General features: G+C 33.1%; 2 protein-coding genes across 3 annotated transcripts; both read left to right on the top strand.

Moving 5' to 3' along the window:
• Window positions 1-979: 979 nt before the first annotated feature.
• Window positions 980-6,858, top strand: LOC140920336 (disease resistance protein UNI-like). Its single transcript, XM_073368592.1, has 4 exons — window positions 980-1,164; window positions 2,022-2,139; window positions 3,126-3,205; window positions 3,862-6,858. Exon 4 carries the CDS (start codon window positions 3,862-3,864, stop codon window positions 6,856-6,858), a length of 2,997 nt encoding a protein of 998 aa, XP_073224693.1. The 5' UTR covers window positions 980-1,164; window positions 2,022-2,139; window positions 3,126-3,205.
• On the top strand, window positions 6,844-14,187 carry LOC101504500 (uncharacterized). 2 transcript variants are annotated; one of them, XM_027334782.2, is made up of 10 exons: window positions 6,844-8,783; window positions 9,096-9,635; window positions 10,414-11,107; window positions 11,919-12,079; window positions 12,171-12,269; window positions 12,396-12,497; window positions 12,759-12,839; window positions 13,040-13,097; window positions 13,194-13,349; window positions 13,432-14,187. In XM_027334782.2, the coding sequence occupies exons 1-10, from the start codon at window positions 6,876-6,878 to the stop codon at window positions 14,001-14,003; spliced, it is 4,371 nt and encodes a 1,456-aa protein (XP_027190583.2). In that variant the 5' UTR covers window positions 6,844-6,875; the 3' UTR covers window positions 14,004-14,187. The 2 variants fall into 2 exon arrangements, with proteins under 2 accessions (XP_027190583.2, XP_073225011.1); XM_073368910.1 differs by lacking the exons at window positions 13,040-13,097; window positions 13,194-13,349; window positions 13,432-14,187 and having other exon boundaries at window positions 12,610-12,833.
• Window positions 14,188-23,566: the final 9,379 nt, after the last annotated feature.

Genomic DNA, 23,566 nt, shown 5'->3' on the forward strand with positions numbered 1-23,566 from the left:
CTCTTTCCTTTCGGTCAAAATCTTGGCCAAAAGTTTTTTCTTCTAACATCTTTCTTAAGTCATGATCCAACTGAGAGACTTGAGTTTTTAAGGTTTTATAGTGTTTTTGCATTTTTTGAGACAAAACTTTGAGATTTTCATCTGTTTCGTCTATATTTTTAGTAATCTTATTCACTTTCTGTCTAGATTCTGGAGAGTCTCATTTTGAGCGACCATGTTTTGTGATTAGCAATTTAGAACTTCCTGCACTTGGTTAGAGGTTTAAGTTTTCAATCAGGTTGGACTTCATTGGGTTGTATGAAAGGTTTGGATGATCTGTTTGTGATTGGGTCCACTTTTCTATCTAGAGCAGAGAATTGTTGGTTATATTCTGATGTTGAAGCTAAGAACATAAAACAAGGGATTAGTTTGGTATTCTTTGGAGGGTTTAAAGGTTTACAATAGTGACAAGTAACAAGAGTAGGGTCATTAGGTGATAAGAGCTTTTCTTGTTTGAGTTTTTCTATCTAGAGCAGAGAATTGTTGGTCATATTCTGATGTTGAAGCTGAGAACATAAAACAAGGGATTTCTTTGGTATTTTTTGGTGGGTTTAAAGGTTTACAATAGTGACCAAGTAACAAGAGTAGGGTCAATAGATGGCAAGAGCTTTTCTTTATTGAGGATTTTAAATGCTTCTTTATAGATAGGAAGAGGTTTCTTTTTTTCATGGATTCCTACCCATGGATCGTTATGAGATCTGATTTTTTATTTGGTGGAGGAGATAATCTGCACGTCCCTTTACTTTTATAATATATTTTTCATGTAATTTTTTTTATTAATAGTGTAAAATTTTATATAATACATACGAATTTAAAAATAGTTATTTTTTATATTAACAACCACTATAAATTTTTTTTTTGACATAAATTAAATAATTATTTTATTACATAAAGTGTTCACAGAAAAGTAATGGCATTGCAATATAAAGGTACAATAGTTAATTTTTGTGCTTTGATTTGGCAAAATAAGTAAAAGCCGTTATTTGAATTGAAAGAGAAATAGAAGTAGTAGCTCGAAATCAGATGGCAATGGCAATGGCAATGGAGCTGTTGTTGATCGCTCAAACTGTTGATTTCATGGACGCCGAAATCTGCAATCTCCCAAATAAATTCAAATCCAACAAGGTATTCTTCATTCTTCCAAAAGATACAGTTGCCGTTGGATTGGATTGGATTCGATAATCACCGTTCACATTAATAGCGTGTTATTAATTGGAACTAACTAGTAACTGTGCGTGTAATGTGTAGATCATACATAACCTTCTAGTTTAACTCATATATCAACGAATAAATTGTGAGTGTTTCTAATTTTGGATTTTGTTGAAAAATATCTCTTTAGTTTCCAATGTTATTAGTTACTTATTATTAATTTTGTTAGAGGATGGAATTGAACCAACACATTCTTTATTACTCCAATTCCTATCTTCCTCCCCAAACCGAGAATCATGATTTCAAATAGGAAAGGACAATGCTATTATTATTTTTTAATTTATTGTATCATTTTGTAATTTCTTCATTATATAGATCCCTGTGCTACCAAATATTTTAATTTCCCCACTACAGTTTTGTTCTCTATATCTATCATTTAAAATGTGTACACTTGTTAATAAAAATGATTATTTATACTAACTTTCACGGCAAATCATGTCCATTGGTTTTCTTTACACTTTGAAATGAGTGCATTACGAATACGAACTTGAGAGTGAGACAAATTATTGAACCTATGAAATGGTAAAGAAATTTGCATTCAACTGCGAGATTTCGGATTTGAACTCGGGACATGATATTCAGTCTAACAATTTCGGTATTTGCATGTTGAGTATAGGCTTTATGGATCAATAATTGAACCTTTAAATATTTCCTAGCTAGCTGTTAAAATACAACCCTTTAAATAATGCTTTGAACCTTTATACAGTAGCAAGAAACCAAAAAAGAAAAAGGATAACAGCTGTTATAGTCTCTACTGCTTTTGTTTTCTGCAGAACTTGAATTGCAGTGATCATTACCTTATTCTCTTGATGCTAGATACTGCAGATAGAAGAAAGGGGAAGATTGTTCATACAACTTGAGCTGGTATGCACTGGAAGTACTCAAAATCAGGTAATAAGACATTCTCATAGTTTCCTTTTATTAAACTTTTTGTGCTTGAGTTCATTCTTCTGTGCTTTATTCTCTTTCTTGAGTTTCTCAGTTTCTTCCATTAACTTCATTACAATTGGTATAATCTCAGATGCATCATCATCTGTTTCTTCCACCTAAATTCATCACCAAACCTTTACTCAAAAACTCAGATCTATCTCTGTCTCGATCTCGTATGATGAGATTTTGGGGAAGGTACTTCAATCAACGCTTTTTCTCTGTTTCAATCCCTATCCTCAGATTCACCATCACCATTATCGTCTTCACCTCCACCTCCGTCGTTTTTGGTTGCATAAATGGCAGTTGTTGTTTGAGGTGTGAAAATGGGAGCACTTGAGGAAGTGAATAGGTTGGAATGAGAATGTGGATGGTGAAAAATGATGGTAAGAGTTGGTTGTAGTGAAAGAGTAGAAGAAGAGTAATCTTTTTTGGGCGGGTAGAGAGAAATAACATGTTGGAGAATGAAGAAGTCATGGCCATTGCAGAGTGTGAAGAGACAAAGAAACCTTATGACATTTACTGGTTCTGCATTTTTCAGTTCTTCAAACCCTAAGGTTATTTAGTTTATAAAAATAAAAAGTCGCACAGTCAACATCATTGATACAAATAAAAATATTATGGGTCTACTTGGGACAAAGAATTATCTGTAAAAGAGGGTCATTCGTATCTTATGCCCTTATTACAAGGGTTTAAAATTTCATGTGTTTGAAATAAAACAAGACCAACCTACTAATTACTCAATTTCGAATTCAATTTCCGCATTCAATTGCTGATCTTCTAACGGTGGAGTTGTTATCAAGCTACCACCAGCGTGACTGATGGTTGATTCTTCATAATTTCACTCATCTTCTTCTTTCTCACTGTTTTCGTAGAAATGTTTAGTCTCTGCTGCTTTTGTTTACTGCAGAACTTCAATTGCATTGATCATTACTTTATTCTCTCAGCAGATTGGAGAAATAGAGAAAATTGTTCACAAGACTTGAGCATGTGCTGAAAGTGGTTATTTGTAAATCTGTTGGAAAACAAGGTAAAAAACATATTCATGGTTGGTTACCTTTATTCTGTTTACATTTTCAGTTTTTCTGTCTGTAAATTATTTACATTCTCAATCTGCACTGCTCCTGGCTACACGATCATTTGTCATAAGTTGCTTGTTTACAGTTTTCAAAGATGCAGTGGTATATGTGTAAATATGTTAGAAATATCTTAAACAAAGAGATTGACTAGAAAGTTTGCTTGATCTTTCTCCAATAGATTTATGAATAAACTAAAAAATTTCTTTGATGAAAAGTGTCATCAAGTTCAAATTTTCAGACTAAGTCTGTCAATGTAGAAAATCTTCATGTACAGAAAGAATATGAACATTGTGTTCAGAGAATCAGATTTACTACCAATCAACCATTTTCATTTACATTACACAATAAAGTATATATGTGTGCTTGAGATCAAGCATAGTAACTAACTATTTAACTGACCGCAAAACTACCAAAATAGAAAAAGCCAACATAAATAACTACATCTATAATTAAACTACTTTTTTTATAATTAAACTACTTATTTTGGTCATCGTACCTTTCATTATTTATTTGTTTGTCGCTGAACTTCAAGTCAAAACTAAATAATGTCAAATTGAAGCTTTGTTTAACATTAATGGCTAACTTTGCTCTATTGAAATTGATTTAGATGGTGAGTTGCTTGACTGATTTGGCGAAGACATATGTGGAGAAATTGATAAATGGGGTAATAGCAGAATCACGTCATGTATTTTGCTTCACATGCATTGCTAAGGAATTCGAAGAAGAAAAATCTAGGTTGGAAGTAGAAAGAAAAACTTTGGAGCAACGTGCTAAAGTGGCAACAGGAAGAGATGAAGATATTCGAGCCAATGTTCGTTTCTGGGAAGACGAAGTTGAAAAGCTCATTCAAGAGGACATCAAAACAAAACAAACATGTTTTTTTGGATTTTGTCCTGATTGCATATGGCGATATAAAAGGGGAAAACAGTTGGCAAATAAGATGGAGGAGATTAAACGATTAACAGAAAAGGGAGAGAAACTTGAAAACATTGAACTCCCTCGCCGTCTTCCAGATGTTGAACGTTATTCATCCGAAGATTACATTCGTTTTGAAGGCAGAGAGTCAAAATACAAAGAGCTGTTTGATGCACTAAAAGATGACAAGAACTATATAACCGGATTGCAAGGGATGGGGGGAACTGGAAAAACTACATTGGCCAAAGAATTGGGTAAAGAACTAAAGAAATCTGAACAATTCGCACATGTCATTGATACAACAGTGTCATTTACTCCTGATATAAAAAAGATTCAAGATGATATTGCTGGACCTTTAGGATTGAAATTGGAGAACTGTAACGACTCAGATCGACCCAAAAAACTCTGGAGCAGATTAACAAATGGTGAGAAAATTCTTATAATAATGGATGATGTGTGGGATCGAGACCCCCCTCTTGATTTTGATGTAATAGGAATTCCAAAACGAGACAATCACAAAGGTTGCAAAGTTCTTATAACCACACGCAGTAAACGAATATTAAATAAAATGAGTTGTGATAAGAAAATTGAATTGGAGATTTTATCTGACGAAGACGCATGGATCATGTTCAAAAGGTATGTCGGTATAAACAATAGTTCTTCAAAAAATTTGATCAGTAAGGGACAAAAAATTACTAAGGAATGCAAAGGATTACCAGTTGCAATTGCAGTCATTGCCAGCAGTTTAAAGGGCCAACAACTTCGCAAGCATGAGTGGGATGCGACCTTGAAATCCTTGAAGAAGCCTGTGTCCATGCATGGTGTTGATGAAGATATGGCTGGAATTTATAAATGTTTGAAGTTTAGCTATGATTATATGAAGGATGAAAAAGCCAAGCGATTGTTCCTCTTATCTTCTATATTCCCAGAAGATAAAGAAATTTCTGTTGAAATTCTAACTAGACTTGGCATTGGAACGGGCCTTTTTGGGGAAGATTATGGCCGCTACGATGATACTCGAAACCAAGTAGTTGTTGCCAAAAATAAACTCATAGATTCTTGTTTGTTGTTGGATGTCGGTGAAAGACATGTAAAAATGCATGATTTAGTTCGTGATGCGGCTCAATGGATAGCGAACAAAGAGATTCGGGGTGTAAATTTATCTATCAAAGATCAAAAGTTATTGGTTCAAAAAGAAATAAATATTAAATATTTATTATGTGAAGGGAAGGACATGGATTTGTTTTCTTGTAAATTTGAGTGTTCAAAACTTGAGATTCTAATTGTCGATATAGATAGAGATGAAAGCCATAAATGTATGGAAGTCCCAAATTCTTTTTTTAAAAATATTGTCAAGCTTCGAGTTTTATACTTTACAGGTAATGAAGAACAACCTCTATCATTACCACAATCAATTCAGTCATTGACGAATATTCGATCTTTGTTGGTTGATAAAGTGGATTTAGGTGACATCTCTGTTTTGGGAAAGCTGGAAAGTCTTGAGACTCTTGATTTGGTGTCCTGCACAATCAATGAATTGCCATTCGAAATTACAAAATTGGGAAAATTTAAATTGTTGAACTTGGATAATTGTGAAATTCGAAGGAATAATCCATTTGAGGTCATTGAAAAATGCTCATCACTTGAAGAGTTATATTTCATAGAGAGTTTTAACGGTTTTTGTCGAGAAATAGCCATACCTGAGTTGCAAAGGTATCGTATTTGTAACAACTGGGATATAATGAATTATTCACAATCAAGGTATTTGAGTTTTTGTGCTAGTGATGATGCATCTGTTTTTTCAGAAGCAACGTTCAAGTATTTCATGCGAACAACAGAGTTTCTTCGACTAATAGGAATTAAGAGGGGATGGAGAAATCTCATGCCTGAGATTGTTCCTATAGGTCAAGGTATGGATGATCTTGTTGAGCTTCGCTTGAGTTGTATTTCACAGTTACAGTGTCTCATTGACTCTATTGGTTCTCAAGTACCAAGTCTTTTGTCCAAGTTGGTTGTACTAGAATTGGATACGATGGAAAATTTGGAAGAACTATTCAATGGTTCCTTATCCTTTGACTCTTTGAAGAATTTAGAGATGCTATCAATGAAGCAGTGTAAAAAATTTAAAAGATTGTTTAATTGCACGCTAAATCTCTGCAATCTGAAGACCTTGATACTGGAGAAATGCCCAATGTTGGTTTCCCTATTTCCATTGATGTCTTGGAATCTGGTGCAGCTAGAGAAATTGGAAATATCTGAATGTGAGGAATTGAAAAACATAATAGATGTAAAAAGAGAGGAGGAATCAAGAGAAGAAATAGATGTTGGTGATAATGATAACAAGAGGCATGGCTCGATTTTTCCAAAATTAAAAGTTCTTGATATTGAGGGATGTCACCGATTAGAATCGATACTTCCCTTCCTCTCTTCTCAAGATTTTCCAGTACTAGAAGCTATCTTAATAAGAAAATGTGATGAGCTGAAATACATATTTAGCCAATACCAACATGTTGAACTCAAGTCACTAAAAAAAATGCTGCTCTGTCAATTACCAAATTTCATAGACTTTTTTCCAAAATGCTATGATTCCATGTCTTCGCCTGTGAATGAGTCATATTCCACTCCCAGAGATGGTTTCAAGGAACAAATACAATTGGACCCTATCAAATTGGAATTTATAAATGTTTGAAGTTTAGCTATGATTATATGAAGGATGAAAAAGCCAAGCGATTGTTCCTCTTATCTTCTATATTCCCAGAAGATAAAGAAATTTCTGTTGAAATTCTAACTAGACTTGGCATTGGAACGGGCCTTTTTGGGGAAGATTATGGCCGCTACGATGATACTCGAAACCAAGTAGTTGTTGCCAAAAATAAACTCATAGATTCTTGTTTGTTGTTGGATGTCGGTGAAAGACATGTAAAAATGCATGATTTAGTTCGTGATGCGGCTCAATGGATAGCGAACAAAGAGATTCGGGGTGTAAATTTATCTATCAAAGATCAAAAGTTATTGGTTCAAAAAGAAATAAATATTAAATATTTATTATGTGAAGGGAAGGACATGGATTTGTTTTCTTGTAAATTTGAGTGTTCAAAACTTGAGATTCTAATTGTCGATATAGATAGAGATGAAAGCCATAAATGTATGGAAGTCCCAAATTCTTTTTTTAAAAATATTGTCAAGCTTCGAGTTTTATACTTTACAGGTAATGAAGAACAACCTCTATCATTACCACAATCAATTCAGTCATTGACGAATATTCGATCTTTGTTGGTTGATAAAGTGGATTTAGGTGACATCTCTGTTTTGGGAAAGCTGGAAAGTCTTGAGACTCTTGATTTGGTGTCCTGCACAATCAATGAATTGCCATTCGAAATTACAAAATTGGGAAAATTTAAATTGTTGAACTTGGATAATTGTGAAATTCGAAGGAATAATCCATTTGAGGTCATTGAAAAATGCTCATCACTTGAAGAGTTATATTTCATAGAGAGTTTTAACGGTTTTTGTCGAGAAATAGCCATACCTGAGTTGCAAAGGTATCGTATTTGTAACAACTGGGATATAATGAATTATTCACAATCAAGGTATTTGAGTTTTTGTGCTAGTGATGATGCATCTGTTTTTTCAGAAGCAACGTTCAAGTATTTCATGCGAACAACAGAGTTTCTTCGACTAATAGGAATTAAGAGGGGATGGAGAAATCTCATGCCTGAGATTGTTCCTATAGGTCAAGGTATGGATGATCTTGTTGAGCTTCGCTTGAGTTGTATTTCACAGTTACAGTGTCTCATTGACTCTATTGGTTCTCAAGTACCAAGTCTTTTGTCCAAGTTGGTTGTACTAGAATTGGATACGATGGAAAATTTGGAAGAACTATTCAATGGTTCCTTATCCTTTGACTCTTTGAAGAATTTAGAGATGCTATCAATGAAGCAGTGTAAAAAATTTAAAAGATTGTTTAATTGCACGCTAAATCTCTGCAATCTGAAGACCTTGATACTGGAGAAATGCCCAATGTTGGTTTCCCTATTTCCATTGATGTCTTGGAATCTGGTGCAGCTAGAGAAATTGGAAATATCTGAATGTGAGGAATTGAAAAACATAATAGATGTAAAAAGAGAGGAGGAATCAAGAGAAGAAATAGATGTTGGTGATAATGATAACAAGAGGCATGGCTCGATTTTTCCAAAATTAAAAGTTCTTGATATTGAGGGATGTCACCGATTAGAATCGATACTTCCCTTCCTCTCTTCTCAAGATTTTCCAGTACTAGAAGCTATCTTAATAAGAAAATGTGATGAGCTGAAATACATATTTAGCCAATACCAACATGTTGAACTCAAGTCACTAAAAAAAATGCTGCTCTGTCAATTACCAAATTTCATAGACTTTTTTCCAAAATGCTATGATTCCATGTCTTCGCCTGTGAATGAGTCATATTCCACTCCCAGAGATGGTTTCAAGGAACAAATACAATTGGACCCTATCAAATGCAATATCTTCTCTTGGACTTATATATGTTGTCATGGTGATAAATTTGGGAGTTCGTCAACAACTAGAATTCCATTGGTTTCTGGGGATCAACCACAGGACTACTCAATCGCATCGGTAACCCTCTCACCTTTTTCTGTTATATTTTGATACTTTATCTTTTTAATGTGTATCTTGTATATTATTTGATAGTTTTTGTGCATATTTAACATCCCAAACTTAAAGATTGCTATTAGAAGTTGAATAAATATTATTTGAAGTGTTTCAAACATTTGATGCACTAAATTTATTATAGATAATGTAAGCCTATCTTTAGGACTTAAAAAAGAAACATTATAACTTATATGTTGGCATTTACATAAGTTGTATGCACATGTAAGGAATGTTTAGTTTGATTTTTAGTTCCTTTACATTGGGATTACATTACAGGTATCAAATTCACACAATCTTCATATATGGGAACGTACTCAATGTCTTTTGGTACAACCACATATCATGTGCAATATTAAAGAGATTGTGCTGTCTCATTTTTTGAAGATAAAATCGGTGTTTATCCTATCTGTTGCTCCAAGAATGTTGGAAACTTTGACAATTACGAACTGTGATGAATTGAAGCACATAGTGATAGACACCGGAGATCATGACAGTAGTGGCAATAATTGGGGCAATGTCTTCCCTACATTGAAAAGGCTCTACGTTGAAGATTGCATGAAATTGGAATACATATTTGGACAATACACTATTGACCATCAAAACCAAACTGAGATTCACCTTCATCTTCCAGCATTGCAAAATCTCATTCTTCGCAATTTGCCAAGTTTAGTCGCCATGTGTCCCAAACAATATTGCACAACATTTCCAAATTTGAAAGTACTTGAACTAAAAAAATGCTCCCGAGTTGATATCAAATCTATTGGTGATTTCATTTTTCATTCGGTTTCAAAATCTCAAGACAGTACAATCATGAAGGTATCCTTTTTTCTTATATATTTTTTGTTTGCCAAATTAATCAATGACTTCAATCTTACTCGAAGAATGTTATTGGATTGCACTTGATAACTACTTAGTGGAAAAAACTTGAAACGAGAATGTCACATTTGTTCCAATAGAATCAATGTTTCTGCGGTGTTGGTGAAACGTATTAAGATAGTAGTTTGAAAATAGTTCCAAGCAAGATCTATAGTCTCACAAATGCTTGTTTTTTGAGTAGTGTGTTGATACTTTAGAATGTATCTCTAGGAAATAGATTGTGGCATAATATATCTCTGTATTCTGTGGTTATGTCAGTTATTCTTGTGACATTTTTTATAGTAATTGATTAGAATATTTTTGGCATTCCAGGATTTATATATCTCTTTTTCTGTTTTGAAAAAATTATAACATAATCACTCAATAGCCTCACCTCAAGATGTTCCGAAGGCTTTGATGAAAATGTTTATTTTCCCAACTTCTGTGTCTGTTTAACTATTTTATGAAAATGTTTATTTTTCTATTTTAATAACGAATATACATTTTTTACATCATTTCATATAAAAATAATTAAACCTAGAAAATATCTGACTAACTTGACAAATCATTCTTCAATGTATAGTTCTTTTATAAGATGGAAGTGTATTTTCCCCTTTACTTTTCTATAATTTAAGAATATAATCTAAAATGTGATCTTATTTAATTTTAAAAATGTCTTTTTTTATTGAATTTCAGAAATGTTATTATGATACAACTAATTTATTTTGTGTACATGTAGGAATTGAGTGTGAAACATTTTATTGCTTTGGAGAGTCTCATGGTAAATAACTCCAAAGCAGAAAATATATTTTGTTTCGATGAAATGGATGGACAACCACTGAACTTAGGGTTGCAAAAGATTGAGTTATCTGATATGCATGATATGAATTACCTTTTTGGGGGACCCAAAAATTCTTTTTCCCTGAAAAACCTTACAAAGATAATAATCGTGCGATGTGAAATATTGGAAGTAGTTTTCTCCACTTCTAGTTTAAGATGCCTATCAAAATTGGTTGATCTAAGAATAGAAGAATGCAAGGAGTTGAAGCATATCATTGAAGATGATTTGCAGAATCAAAACATGTCGAATTCCTTCCCAAAGCTAAAAGTACTTGTTGTAGTAAAGTGCTGCAAGTTGAAATATGTCTTTCCGGTCTCGATGTGTAAAGAGTTTCTTGAGCTAGAGGTGCTAATTATAAGAGAAGCAGATGAACTGGAGGAAATATTCAAAAGTGAAGGTGATCAAAAAGTCAAGATTCCAAAACTAAATTTTGTAGTATTTGACAAACTACCAAGCCTCTTCTTCACCCAAGGAATTCAATTTCAGACAGCAAAAAATCGTTTTATACAAAATTGTCAAAAACTCTCTTTGACTTCAGCATATACTCCCTATGACATGGTTGAAGTTTATCACTTTTTCTTAAACAGTACAGGTACACACTATAACCAATATTTTTTAAAACCATTATTACATGTTGGTTTTACTTAATTACATATCATGCAATGTTTATAAAATATTTTGACAGTTGTGTTTATTTCTTGTAATTCTTCTATGAATTTATAAATGTGTGTATAGATAGTTGCGCACTACCACTAAGTTCTTTACAATAGAAACAAATGTATGTCACTTTTTATCTGAAAATATACTTTCTCAAGTTGACCGAGATGCACATAGTTTGGGTTTTACACATATATATGTGTGTTTGTGATTTTAATTGTTTATCTGAATATATACTTACTTGATTAATGGCTGACTTTCTAGATACATTTGTCAAAATTTTCTTGAGAATTTTTTCTCTAACTTTTTCCCTCTTCATTTCTTACCAAGTACTAGGAGAGAATATACACGTCTCTCTAGGTATAGCTTTTTCAAAAAATATTACGACATTGTCAAAGATGTCATATAGTCATTTGTTTTATTTTTACCAACCATTTATATGTATTTTGATATTTAAAAAATTAAACTAGTTGGTTGAAGAATATAACCAATTGAAGGATCTAAAGTAGAAATGTGCATGAATAAGTGTTTTTTGAAATGCAAGAGCACTTAGAGTTACCTATATACTTACTTATAGAAGCTTTATGATAGCAGTAAAATTTTAATTATTAGGCATAGACAGATAAATAATTTTACTTCTAGTTAACATGTTGGTTTTATTGTTATGCTTAGTTTCTTTTTTTTTTTTCTTTTTTCTGAGGAAATGTTATGCTTATGAGTTACTATCTAATAATACTTTTCTATAGATTATGAAACATATGAAGTCTTTCGGAGTCTATTTCGACAATTACAAGAAGAGTCCAATGGTCGCGATAGTGTTAATGAAAATCCAAGTGCAGAAACCACTAAATATTTTGTTACTGTTGGGTTGGAAGTTGAAACAGCATTACGCTATTCTTCTTCAAAGGTCAATACCATTCTATTTATTTAAGCTACTCACACTTGAATACAATCACCATGACAATGTCTTTGAATCAAGCATACTGTTTTTTGTGCAGATACAAATGAAACAAACACCAGAAGCAGAGCATGAATTTGTTGAAAATGATCCTGATTTAGAGATACCACCAGTAGCAATATTACCAACAAATTCAATAGTAATTTGCAGGCCATGTCATATTTCCTTAGATATTCCTCTCCATAAAACTCATTCAATAGTCTATGACTTGATAATGAATGTTATTAATACTTTCATATCACTAATGCTTCTGTTCTTAATACAGGAGTTGGTGAATGAACATTCAACGAGTCAACAATGTTTGATGAACCAACAACATCCACTTGGAGAATTTGATACTACCGTCAAATCTTCTCGGGAAAATAATGTAAATATAGAATCGCCTCATTGTGCATATATAAAGCTAAAAATAAATATATTTTATTTCAAGTACTTCTTAAAAATACACTATGGCTTATTTACATTTTCCTGCTACACAGTGTTTGAAAGAAACAGAGGACCAAAATATTCAAGAGGATTATACGCCAGAAAAAACTGTTGCAGCAACTCTGTTTACCATTTCTATGACTTAATAATGTAGGAATTGAATTATACTACCAATTTCAACTTCCTTTTAATTTTTATGCAGTTTGTTGAAGAAGGAACTGCATTAACAAATGCCAACACAATAACACCCTCAACTCATTTAGAATTAGTCAGTTCATCAAAGGTGAGTGTATACTATGTAACCAAGTTTTCAAACATGTTCTATTGGTTTTAAAAATTTATTCTTATGTTTTTTTTTATTCTTTCTATGATAAAGTCAGGCTCTTTCAAACTAAATATATATTGTTAATATAGTGAGGCTAATCGTATAAAAATTAATATTTTGGATATGTTAATATCATTTGTTTATTTGAATATTTGTAGGAACAAGATGTTGATGTTGGAGACTCTTTGGGAACTACCAAGACTAATGATGATCAAGGTGAAGATTCTTTGGATAAATTTTATTTTCTTATGTTACCTCATCACCCTTTTGATTTTTGAAGTTGAACTCTCTCCGCTTCCACCTTTTGTTCAGTTTCTCTAAATGATGATGTTGTCGTGAAAGTAACCTCAACTAGTGAGGAGCAGTTTCCTAAGGATGATGAATTTAGAGTTTCAAAATCTAAGCCCTCTCCAAGCAATAGCATTCCTTTGCCTCTTGCATTTCAGACTCCTTCCATGCCTTCTAAAGGTATTTACTCCCTTAGTTTTATTTTTAATCATTTTGTTTTAGTTCTTTGGAGAGTCTTAACTTATTTTTTCTTCTCTATTAGGGAACCCTTCTCAAATAGTGAAAGATTTAAGTTCTCCTTCTCATGTCACATGGGAGCTTGAGGAACTGGTCTCCAAGAAGCATTTGGATTACAAGAACTTGTCTTTGTTGACTGACTTTCTTGTTAAGTATCCTTCAGTTCTTTTAAGGGACACTTCACTTAGTAACCGATACAAGGGTTATGCATACAACTGCCTAGCTGAGCTATTGAAATTCCTCCAAACCAATAGTGTGTTGGATGTGTTAGGTTCAAGCCAAAATGAATTTGTTGAGTTATTACAAGATGTACGCAGATGTGCTTTTGATAAGGATTGGTTGGATGGTGTCGAAAAGCGCGCTATGTTTCCTGATTTGCAATTTTCTCAAGATGTATTCCAAAAGTTATTGGATTCCAAGAAACAGGTTACCAAGGATGTTGAAGTGATGCGTTTGAAGATTGACATTTTAGCTCAACAAATGGAAGATTTTAACCATCAATTGACCTCATCTGAAGCTGTTTTGGAGAGTATCATTCAAAAGGAGGCAGAAATTTTAGAAACTAAGGCTGCTTTAAGTGCCCCTCTTGGCTATTAGAATATTTTTCCTTTCATTCTCTTACTGTATATCTTTTCTTGTTAGTGTTTTTATCCTTGAATCTTGGGTAGTCTCTCATAGCACGTTCCGTATGCACAAAAAATATTGATTGTTTTTACCGGATTGAGTGGATCAACCATGCTTGGTAATGTGTGGACTTTAAATCTCATATAACCTTTCGTGATATTTGATGTGTGGTGTGAAACTAGTTAGAATTAGCCATACTGAACACTTCAGAACTTGCTTACCTGTTTTCTTGAAATTTATAGCTTTTAAGATAAGATCTGTGTGTGCATACATTAAAAGTATTGTGTTTAAATGTTATCAGCTTGTTACAATCCTAAATTTCTTTGAGTTTAGGTTTGCAAATTTTTTGAAATCCCTTTATGATTTCTTGCTTGTGGTTTCTTAGTTGTCATTGTTTGTAACTCTTTGTGATTGAGTTTGTTTGTCGTCGAATTTGTTCACTTGTGTTTCTAATTTTTGCTTCGATTTTTTGTTCGTGATTGTATTTGTTCACTCGTATTCCTGTTCGCAAGTCTAAGTTTGTGAACGTGTTTGGCTCCAACCTCTATTCACTTGTGCAAGTTGTGATTCTGTTCTGGTTTTGCTGTCAGCAAGTCCACTTTGTTGTTGGCAGCAAAAATATTGTTTTTCATGGCTTTGGAAAAAAAAAAAGAGATAATTTTTGTGTTCGCTTCACCGGTAAGAACCATATGATACTTGAGAATTTTAACTCAAGATGTATGTCAAAGGAAAAGGGTTATGGAGTCATTTAGATGGGGTTTTTAAGACACCAAAGGAGGAAGCTCCTTTAGATGCATGGGAAATAAAAAAATGCTCAAATTATCTCTTAGATCCTCAATACTATTTATTGATCCTTAAATGATTAATAATTTGCGCTCATTTTCAATTGCTCAAGAAATGTCGAATTATTTGAAGTGTATTTACAACCAGGACAATATGGCCAAACAATTTCAACTGGAGCTAGAGATAACCAATTACAAACAGGGTAATTTGTCTGTTCAGGAATATTATTTTGGTTTTTTAAATTTGTGAACAGAACACTATGATAGTATACATGCTAATGTTCCCAAGACTTCCTTCGCGGATGTCCAAGATGTTTATAATATCAGTAGGAGGGATGAATTTCTCATGAAGTTTCGTCTAAAATTTGAGGTTGTTAGAGGCGCTCTACTGAATAGGAGTCCTGTTCTTTCTTTGGATACATGTGTGGGTGAAATTCTCCGGGAGGAGCAACCGTCTCCCTTAGTCAAGAAACCATGTCTCATGATGTTGTCGTTTTTGAGCCTATGACCGTTGCATATGCTGCTTAGAGTAGAGACAAAGGTCGTGATATGCGACATATCCAATGTTTCTCTTGCAAACAATTTGGGCACAATGCTCGTAGTTGCAGTAAAAAGTTTTGTAATTACTGCAAACAGTAGGGTCATATCATCTTCGAGTGTCTCACGCGTCCTCCAAGAACTACACAACGTCTGGTGCATGCATTCTAGGCCAAGAAAGTCCATACAGTTGGTCTTTCTACTAGTGGTGCATCTGATGGTGGTTTCATACAACTTGCACTGATTCAACAAATGGTACTTTCTACCCTTTCAACTTTGGACATTTAGGGTAAGTCTCATAATGTTTCTCCTTCATGGCAATCATGGTGGGTTCATCTGAATACTTGCACAATTTACATTATTATCATGGCAATAAAAAAATTCAAATTGTTGATGGCAATACCCTCCCTCTTACTAATGTTGGTGACATCAACTATGATTTCCAGAATGTGCTTGTCTCCCCTGGTCTTGCTTCCAATTTATTGTTTGTTGGTCAATTGGTGGATAACAATTGTACTGTTAATTTATCTTGATCTGATTGTCTTGTGCAGGAACATGTGTCGGGGAAGGTGATTGTGAATGGGCCTAAAGTGGGAAGATCGTTTCCACTTAAGTTTATTTCTAGTCATTTCTCTGTTGCTTGCAATAATGTTTTGAATTGTCCTGAGGATTGACATAGAAAATTGGGTCATCCAAACTCCACAATTTTGTCTCATTTATTTAAATCTAACAAGAGTAATAGAATTGAACTTTTATAATAAGAAAAATGTTAGGGATAAGTTTCACTTCGAATCCAACTTTGGTTTCTAATTTTATCATAGTTACTAAATTTCTTTAATGAACTATTACTGAATTCTCTTTTTTATTGTTGCTCTAATGTCTTAGTGACAAAACATTGAAATCCAAAGTAACCCCTAATTCCTTAGTAAACTCATTCATATAACTAAAAATGAATTAAGTGTTTAGAAATTTTTTGGTTTTTATAGAGTTAGCGGATTATTTTTGTGATTAGGATTAGTGTATAGAAAAACTTGTAAATGACAGAAAAATAAAGAACACAACGATTAATCCTGCTTCACCTTTCAAACCAATGGTACATCCAATCTTCTTGCACACCACAAGACATTTTCCACTATTGTTAGAATAAGTACAAGTCTAACTCTAAGACTTCTGTTACAAACTTCTAACAATCTACCTAAGACAACATACTACTATCCTAGTTTACAACACTTGACGAAAGTACACCACTTTCCTTAACTTACACAATAACGTGAATGATTTTACAACAATGATTTTGACTGAAATCAATAGAATATAACAATTGATATGCTTTCTTTGTATAATGATAACAATTCAATATAATTTCAAGTACAACAAAGAACCTTTCTCAATGATATGACAATGTAAAACATGTACTTGAAATATGAAAGTATGACTTTGAATAATTCACAAAATATTTCAGAAAGTTGTTCAAAGTTGTTCTAAGATTCTTATTGAAAGTCTTAAGTTAAATATGAAACTAGGAAGTATTTATACTCCTTAGACATCACTTCAGATCAGTGGCAATCGTTTCTAGAAGTTTGATGAACATATGCAATGATCCAAATTGAATCAGAACTGAAAAATTCCATTGTTTCGCAGTTGTATTCGGTTACATCTTAAGTGTAGTCGAATACACTTCTGTAACGTTCATATTTATTTCAAAATTTCAAGCTTGTATTCAAATACAAATCCTTGTAGTCGAATACAAATAACTGAATTTTGCCACTAACTTGATTTTGTATTCGGGCTACAAGATGCTATAGTCGAATACGAAAGTGTAGTTTTAGCTACTGACTTGGTATTTGTATTCGACAACAACATCATGTAGTCAAATACAGATGTGTAGTTTTTGCTACTGACTTGAGTTTGTATTCGGCTACAACATGTTGTAGTCGGATACAAAAGTGAAAATTTTGCTACTGACTTCATATGTATTCAGCTATACATATATGTAGTCGAATACAACCTTGACTTTGTTAAAATTTGATTTTCAAACATTGTTCATGCAGTTTGACATTTTGAATTTTTTTTTGATGCGTATGCTAGAGTTTAAATGAAGTAATCAAGGTTCTCATGTGCATTTGAAATATAACAATATCATATTGCATCATGTACCTTAAACTATAAGTCTTCTAGCATTGTCAATAGTTGACTTGATTTTTGACTTCATTTAAACTTGCAACTTGATCACTTTACTTGGTCTTTGTTTTCATCAAAAACATAGATAGTCTTGTATATTTACATTTTTCCCCTTTTTGATGATGACAAAACCTTGTTGTTATTGAAACTTCAAAGAGTTGGTCTTTTTTATTTTTCTCCCCCTTAATCCATGCTTACTCTCCCCTTGATCTTGAGTTTATGCCATCATGTTTTGAAAGTTTAAAAACCTACAAATTCTTTAACAACAAAATCATATCAATTTTCTCCCCCTTTTGACATAATCAAAAAGAAAGAAAAAAACAACATACAAATATTCCAAACATACAAAGTATATAGGGAATAAAAGCATATCACAAGGTAGGGAATATAACATCAAAACCATAGTTAAAAGTTTAAACATGTGTAAGTCATTCATCAGCAATTGTAAGAATTTAAATGAAGATAACATAAACTACAACAACAAACTACATGTTATCATCCTTCGGATTTTGAATTTGGTCAATCTTGAGGGAAATTCCATTTAGTTCATTCAACAGAAACTCATGGTTCTGGGCAAGAGTTGTCTCAATGTTTTGAAATCTGTTGTTAATGGATATGTCCATAGTTTGAAATTATTCAGCGATGAAGGTTTGAAGGGAGTTGAACTTGTCCATGATCAAGCGATTTGAAATGTGATCATCGTCCGGTGTCGTTTCTTCTGCTTTTTCTTCATCCTGGGCAGCCGTAGATGATTGTCCAAGATCACTTTTGTGTACATAAGCCTGAAGTTGCACGCTCCACACAATCTTCATACTGGGCAGCAAATTCAAGTCCAACACATTTTCTTTTGAAGGTGTATACATTACTTCACCTAAAAAGTCCACTTGAAAATGATCCAAAATCCTGATGATCTCTTTTGCATATGGCAAACCTTTGGCATTCATATGTTTGAGTGATCAACTTTTTATCCGAGTAGTAAGTTCTGAATTGGTCGATTTCTTCGGGTGAATGAAGTAATCTGGACAGGTTTGCAGCATTGTCATTTTTCGCCCTCCTTTTTGAAGGATCCACTGAAGCATGATTGGTTCGCGAACCTCGTTTCCGTGCATCCATGGTAAAGATTGAAGAAGATGAAGTTTTTGGATTTGGAAATTTTTTGGGGATTTGGGGTTTTGATTTTGAGTTGGGAGTAATCTTAGATGCAATTGATGATAATGTATAGATTTGGTAATGTTTGCATGTAAGATTGGATGAAGTTTTGGATTAATGGAAGTGGATGAAAAACTGTATCTGGCTACTGAAGTGTTAAGAAAATGACCTAAAAACGCGAAAACACATATATATTGGGAAAAATTCGAATCTCTATTCGGCTACACACAGGTTGTAGTTGAATATAGAATTTTCTAGAAACGTGTGTGCAAATACAGTCTATGTGTATTCGGCTATGATGTAAAAAAATTTATTTTTTAAGTCAATTTTTTTTACTGAAAGACAATATTTAAAAGACATAATCATGTTGAGAAAACACATATTCATACATCAAAGATTCAATTATATCAACTTACCAAGTGAAGATTCAAGATTTTGAAAAGAAGTGACTTACAAAGTATCAATACCTTGAATTAGATATCATTTTCATTTAGAATGTTCCCTCTATATCGTATAGAATGAATCTTTAGGCAAAGGCTTTGTGAAGATATCTACTAGTCGATTATGTGTATCCACAAATGTAACTTCAATATTTCCCTTGAGAACATGATAGCGAAGAAAGTGATGGCGTATGTCTATATGTTTGGTTCGAGAATGCATGATTGGGTTCTTTGTGATATTGATAGCTATTGTCACATCTTAGGGGGGTGCATTCAAGGTCAAGTCCATAGTCACATAACTGTTGTTTGAGCCATAGAATATGTGCACAACAACTCCCTGCTATTATGTATTTTGCTTCAGCAGTGCTTAAAGCCACGTATGCTTGCTTTTTACAGGACCTTGACACTAATGCATTACCTAAGATATGTCAAGTGCCACTTGTGCTTTTCCGGTCTATTTTACATCCTGCATAGTCAGAATCAGAATAACCGACAAGATTGCATATACAGCCTTTTAGATACCATAAGCCAACATTGGTTGTTCCTTTCAAATATTTCATTATTTGCTTCACTGTTGCAAGATGTGATTCCTTAAGTTCTGCATGAAACCTTGCACATAAACAGACACTGAACATAATATTTGGTCGGTTGGTCGGTAGATATAAAAGAGAGCCAATCATACCTCAATATTTTGATATATCTATTGATTTACCAGCTTCATCTTTATCTACATAAGTTCCGGAGCCCATAGGAGTTGAACTTTCTTTACTGTTGTCCATCACAAACCTTTGTAATAGTTCCTTACAGTATTTTGCTTGATTGATGAAAATGCCATTTTTGAGTTGCTTGATATGACTTCCAAGGAAATAATTTAACTTACTCATCATAGATATTTCAAATTCTCTTTCAATCATTAATGAGAATTCTTCACATATTTTATTATTGGTTGATTCAAATATGATATCGTCAATGTAGATTTTGAAAAATTAAAGTGTGACCATTAGTCCTTTTTAATGAATAATGTCTCATCAACTTTACCCTTTTCAAATCCTCGTTCACATAAAAAGTTACTTAGCCTATCATACCAAGCTCTTGGAGCTTGTTTCAAACCCTAAAGGGCTTTCTTTAATTTGAAGACATGTGAAGGATTCTTGAAGTCTTCAAAGTCAGGTGGTTGTTTGACATATACTTCCTCATTAATGTAGCCATTTAGAAAAGTACTCTTGACATCCATCTGAAATAATTCAAAATCCATAGAGCAAACATAAGCAAGTAATAATCAGATTGCTTTTAACCTTGCTACCAGAGCAAATGTTTCATCAAAGTCGATCCCTTCTTCTTGGTTGTATCCTTGAGCAACCAATCTTGCTTTGTTTCGAACAACTATACCATTTTCATCTAGTTTATTCTTAAATACCCATTTGGTACCAATGATGTGTTTATTGCCAGGATTTGGAATAAGTTCCCACACTTTATTTCTTTCAAATTGGTTTAGTTCTTCTTGCATGACAAGTATCTATTGATCATCCTTAAGTGCTTCACCTACCTTAGAAGGTTCTATTTGAGAGACAAATTCCATATTCAAACAAGCATCTTAGAGTTTGAGCCTTGTAGTAACTCCTTTGTTGATATCACCTATAATGTTGTCAATGGGGTGATCTTGATGAGTTCTCCATTCTTGAGGGAGATCAATATGTTGATCTTGCTGCTCAATACTAACTTTATTCTTTTGAATTGATTGATCAACTTGATTGTCTTTGTTTATATGATCACTTATAAAATCATCATCATCACAAGAGACATTTTTATCCTCTTTCAATGGGTTAGATTCATCAAAGATACATGCATAGATTCTTGGTGTAGAAAAGTTATGGATGATTCCATGTTCTTCACAATACTCTTCAAAGGAAGTATTTTGAAATTCTCCTCCATGATCACACCTTATTGATACAATTTTGGTTGCTTGTTCATTTTGGACTAGTTTGACATAATTTTTAAATGCTTTAAAAGCTTAATCTTTATTTGCCAAGAATAAGGTCTAAGTGAACCTTAAAAAATCATCAACAATTACTAGTCCATATGAAACTCCACCAAGACTTTTATTTCTTGATGGACCAAACAAGTCCATATGTATTAATTGAAGTGGTCTTGAAGTTGATACAATATTTTTGGATTTAAAGGAAACCTTAGTTTGCTTACCCTTTTGACAAGCAACACATAATTTGTTCTTAATGACTTTCATCTTTGGTAAGCCTACAACAAGTTCATGCTTGACTAACTTGTTTAAATGATCCATATGGATATGTGCAAATCTTTTATGTCATAGTCATGCATCATTGTTGTCACTTACCATAAAACATTTCATTCTCAAGGATAAATCATCAAGATTAATTATAAAAATATTTTTAAAACGCTTACCAACAAACTGGATTTCATTTGATACCTCATTTCCGATAATGCATTCATCTTTGTTGAAAGCTATTTTGTAACTCTTGTCACAAAGCTAGCTAATGCTAATAAGATTGTGTTTTAATCCTTCAACATATAAAACATCTTTAATTGAAGGAGATAAGGCCGCACCAACCTTTCCAATGCCCAAAATTTTACCCATGTTGTTATCTCCATAGATCATATAGCCTTTTGATTGAAGAGTAAGTGCTGCAAATTTTGTTTTGTTATTGATCATGTGTTTTGAACATCCGCTATCCTAGTACCACATATTAGAGGTACCTTTTATGCATTCCTACAAAACAAGATCATAGTTTGTTAGGTACCCAAAGTGCTTTGGGTCCTTGAGTATTAGTACCTTTCGTGACCCAACATAATACCTGTTGGATTTGGATCCTTTGATTCCTAATTTTGACATAATTCACAATTCAACAATGTTCATACTTAATATGATAAATCTAATATTTCAATTGAGCAAAATTTCAGGAACACCAATTCAATCACACACACTTGTATCAAATTGCTTGGAACACAAGAAATCAACAAAAGTTGAATTCTGACTATGTAAATCGATTGGTAAATCGATTGCATAACAAGGGTGTAAGAAATCTTAAGTGTTTGTGAATGTGCAATCGATTAGGCAATCGATTAGCTTAATTAAAAATGAAAAACTGCACACGTCAGTAGCCTCTGATTTGGAGAGTAATCGATTGGTAAATCGATTGAACATTTCACAAATCAAACCTGATGGTAACACATCGATTGGTACATCGATTGAATGAGTCACAGTGGCACTCCAGTGCTGAGGGAATCGATTGGCAAATCGATTGACAAAGTATCATTTGAAAAATGACCTCACCTGTGACAAATACAATCGATTGGACAATCTATTGTTAACACTTTCTATTTTGATAAAGTTTGGTTGCAATCGATTGGGAAATCGATTGAACTAAACACCAGGTAAAAACTTTTCAGGAACATGCCACCAAAGCGATTGGCAAATCGATTGACATTAAAAACCTGAGCCACTGTTTTGAAAACAATCGATTGGCAAATCGATTGATATTAAAAACTGAATCACTATTTTGAATCACATCGATTGACAAATCGATTGACATCAAAAACCTGAGCCACTGTTTTGAAAACAATCGATTGGCAAATCGATTGAAATAAACTTGTTGAAAACACAGTGAACTCTGAAGTTTGGCAAATCGATTGAGTAATCGATTGAAAATAGTTTTATTAAAACAGTTTCCCAGAAATCGATTAGGCAATCGATTTATACAGGTCTGGACATGTTCTACTGAAAAGTGTTGTTTTAAAGAATCGATTGGTAAATCGATTAGCTTGTATAGTTTCAAGATTAAAGAAAACCAAGATCGCGATAATCGATTGGCAAATCGATTTAGCACCTTTTATAACTTTACAAAATCGATTGGGAAATCGATTTCGTAGTTGGTTTTTCAGAAACTATATAAGATGTCTTTCAATCTTTATTCTAACAACTTCTTAGAACTTTAACACAACATTTTCATAACTTTCATAATTTCTCACAACGCTCTTAGCTGTTCATAACAACAAACTAACAACTTCATAATTGTGATTACAGATCTCAATACAGTTTGTTGACAATCTAAGAGAAATGATAATGTGCTCAAGAACAATCCATGAATATCCAGATTTGTGAAGAGCAACATTCATAAAGATTGAAGACCCTTTTGTTTTACAATCTTTATTCTTTCTGTAATAAAACTTTGAACGAAATAGAACGCAAGAAAAGCCAGCTCGAAACTGGTGGCTACTTTCTTGGTTGAGAGGATTCAACAAGAAAGAGTCGCACTTTGATTCTGTGATAGGCTGCTGAGTGTCTTCAAGGATCAGAGGGTATTCAATAGGAAAGATATAATTAGAGATTGATAGGTTTCAGGGAGGAAACTGGAAAATCTTTGTAATTGATTCTTTCTATTGAAGGAGAAGAAAATCTGAAATCCGATTGGAT

The sequence above is a fragment of the Cicer arietinum genome, chromosome 5, assembly GCF_000331145.2.
Source record: "Cicer arietinum cultivar CDC Frontier isolate Library 1 chromosome 5, Cicar.CDCFrontier_v2.0, whole genome shotgun sequence".
Lineage (NCBI taxonomy): Eukaryota > Viridiplantae > Streptophyta > Magnoliopsida > Fabales > Fabaceae > Cicer > Cicer arietinum.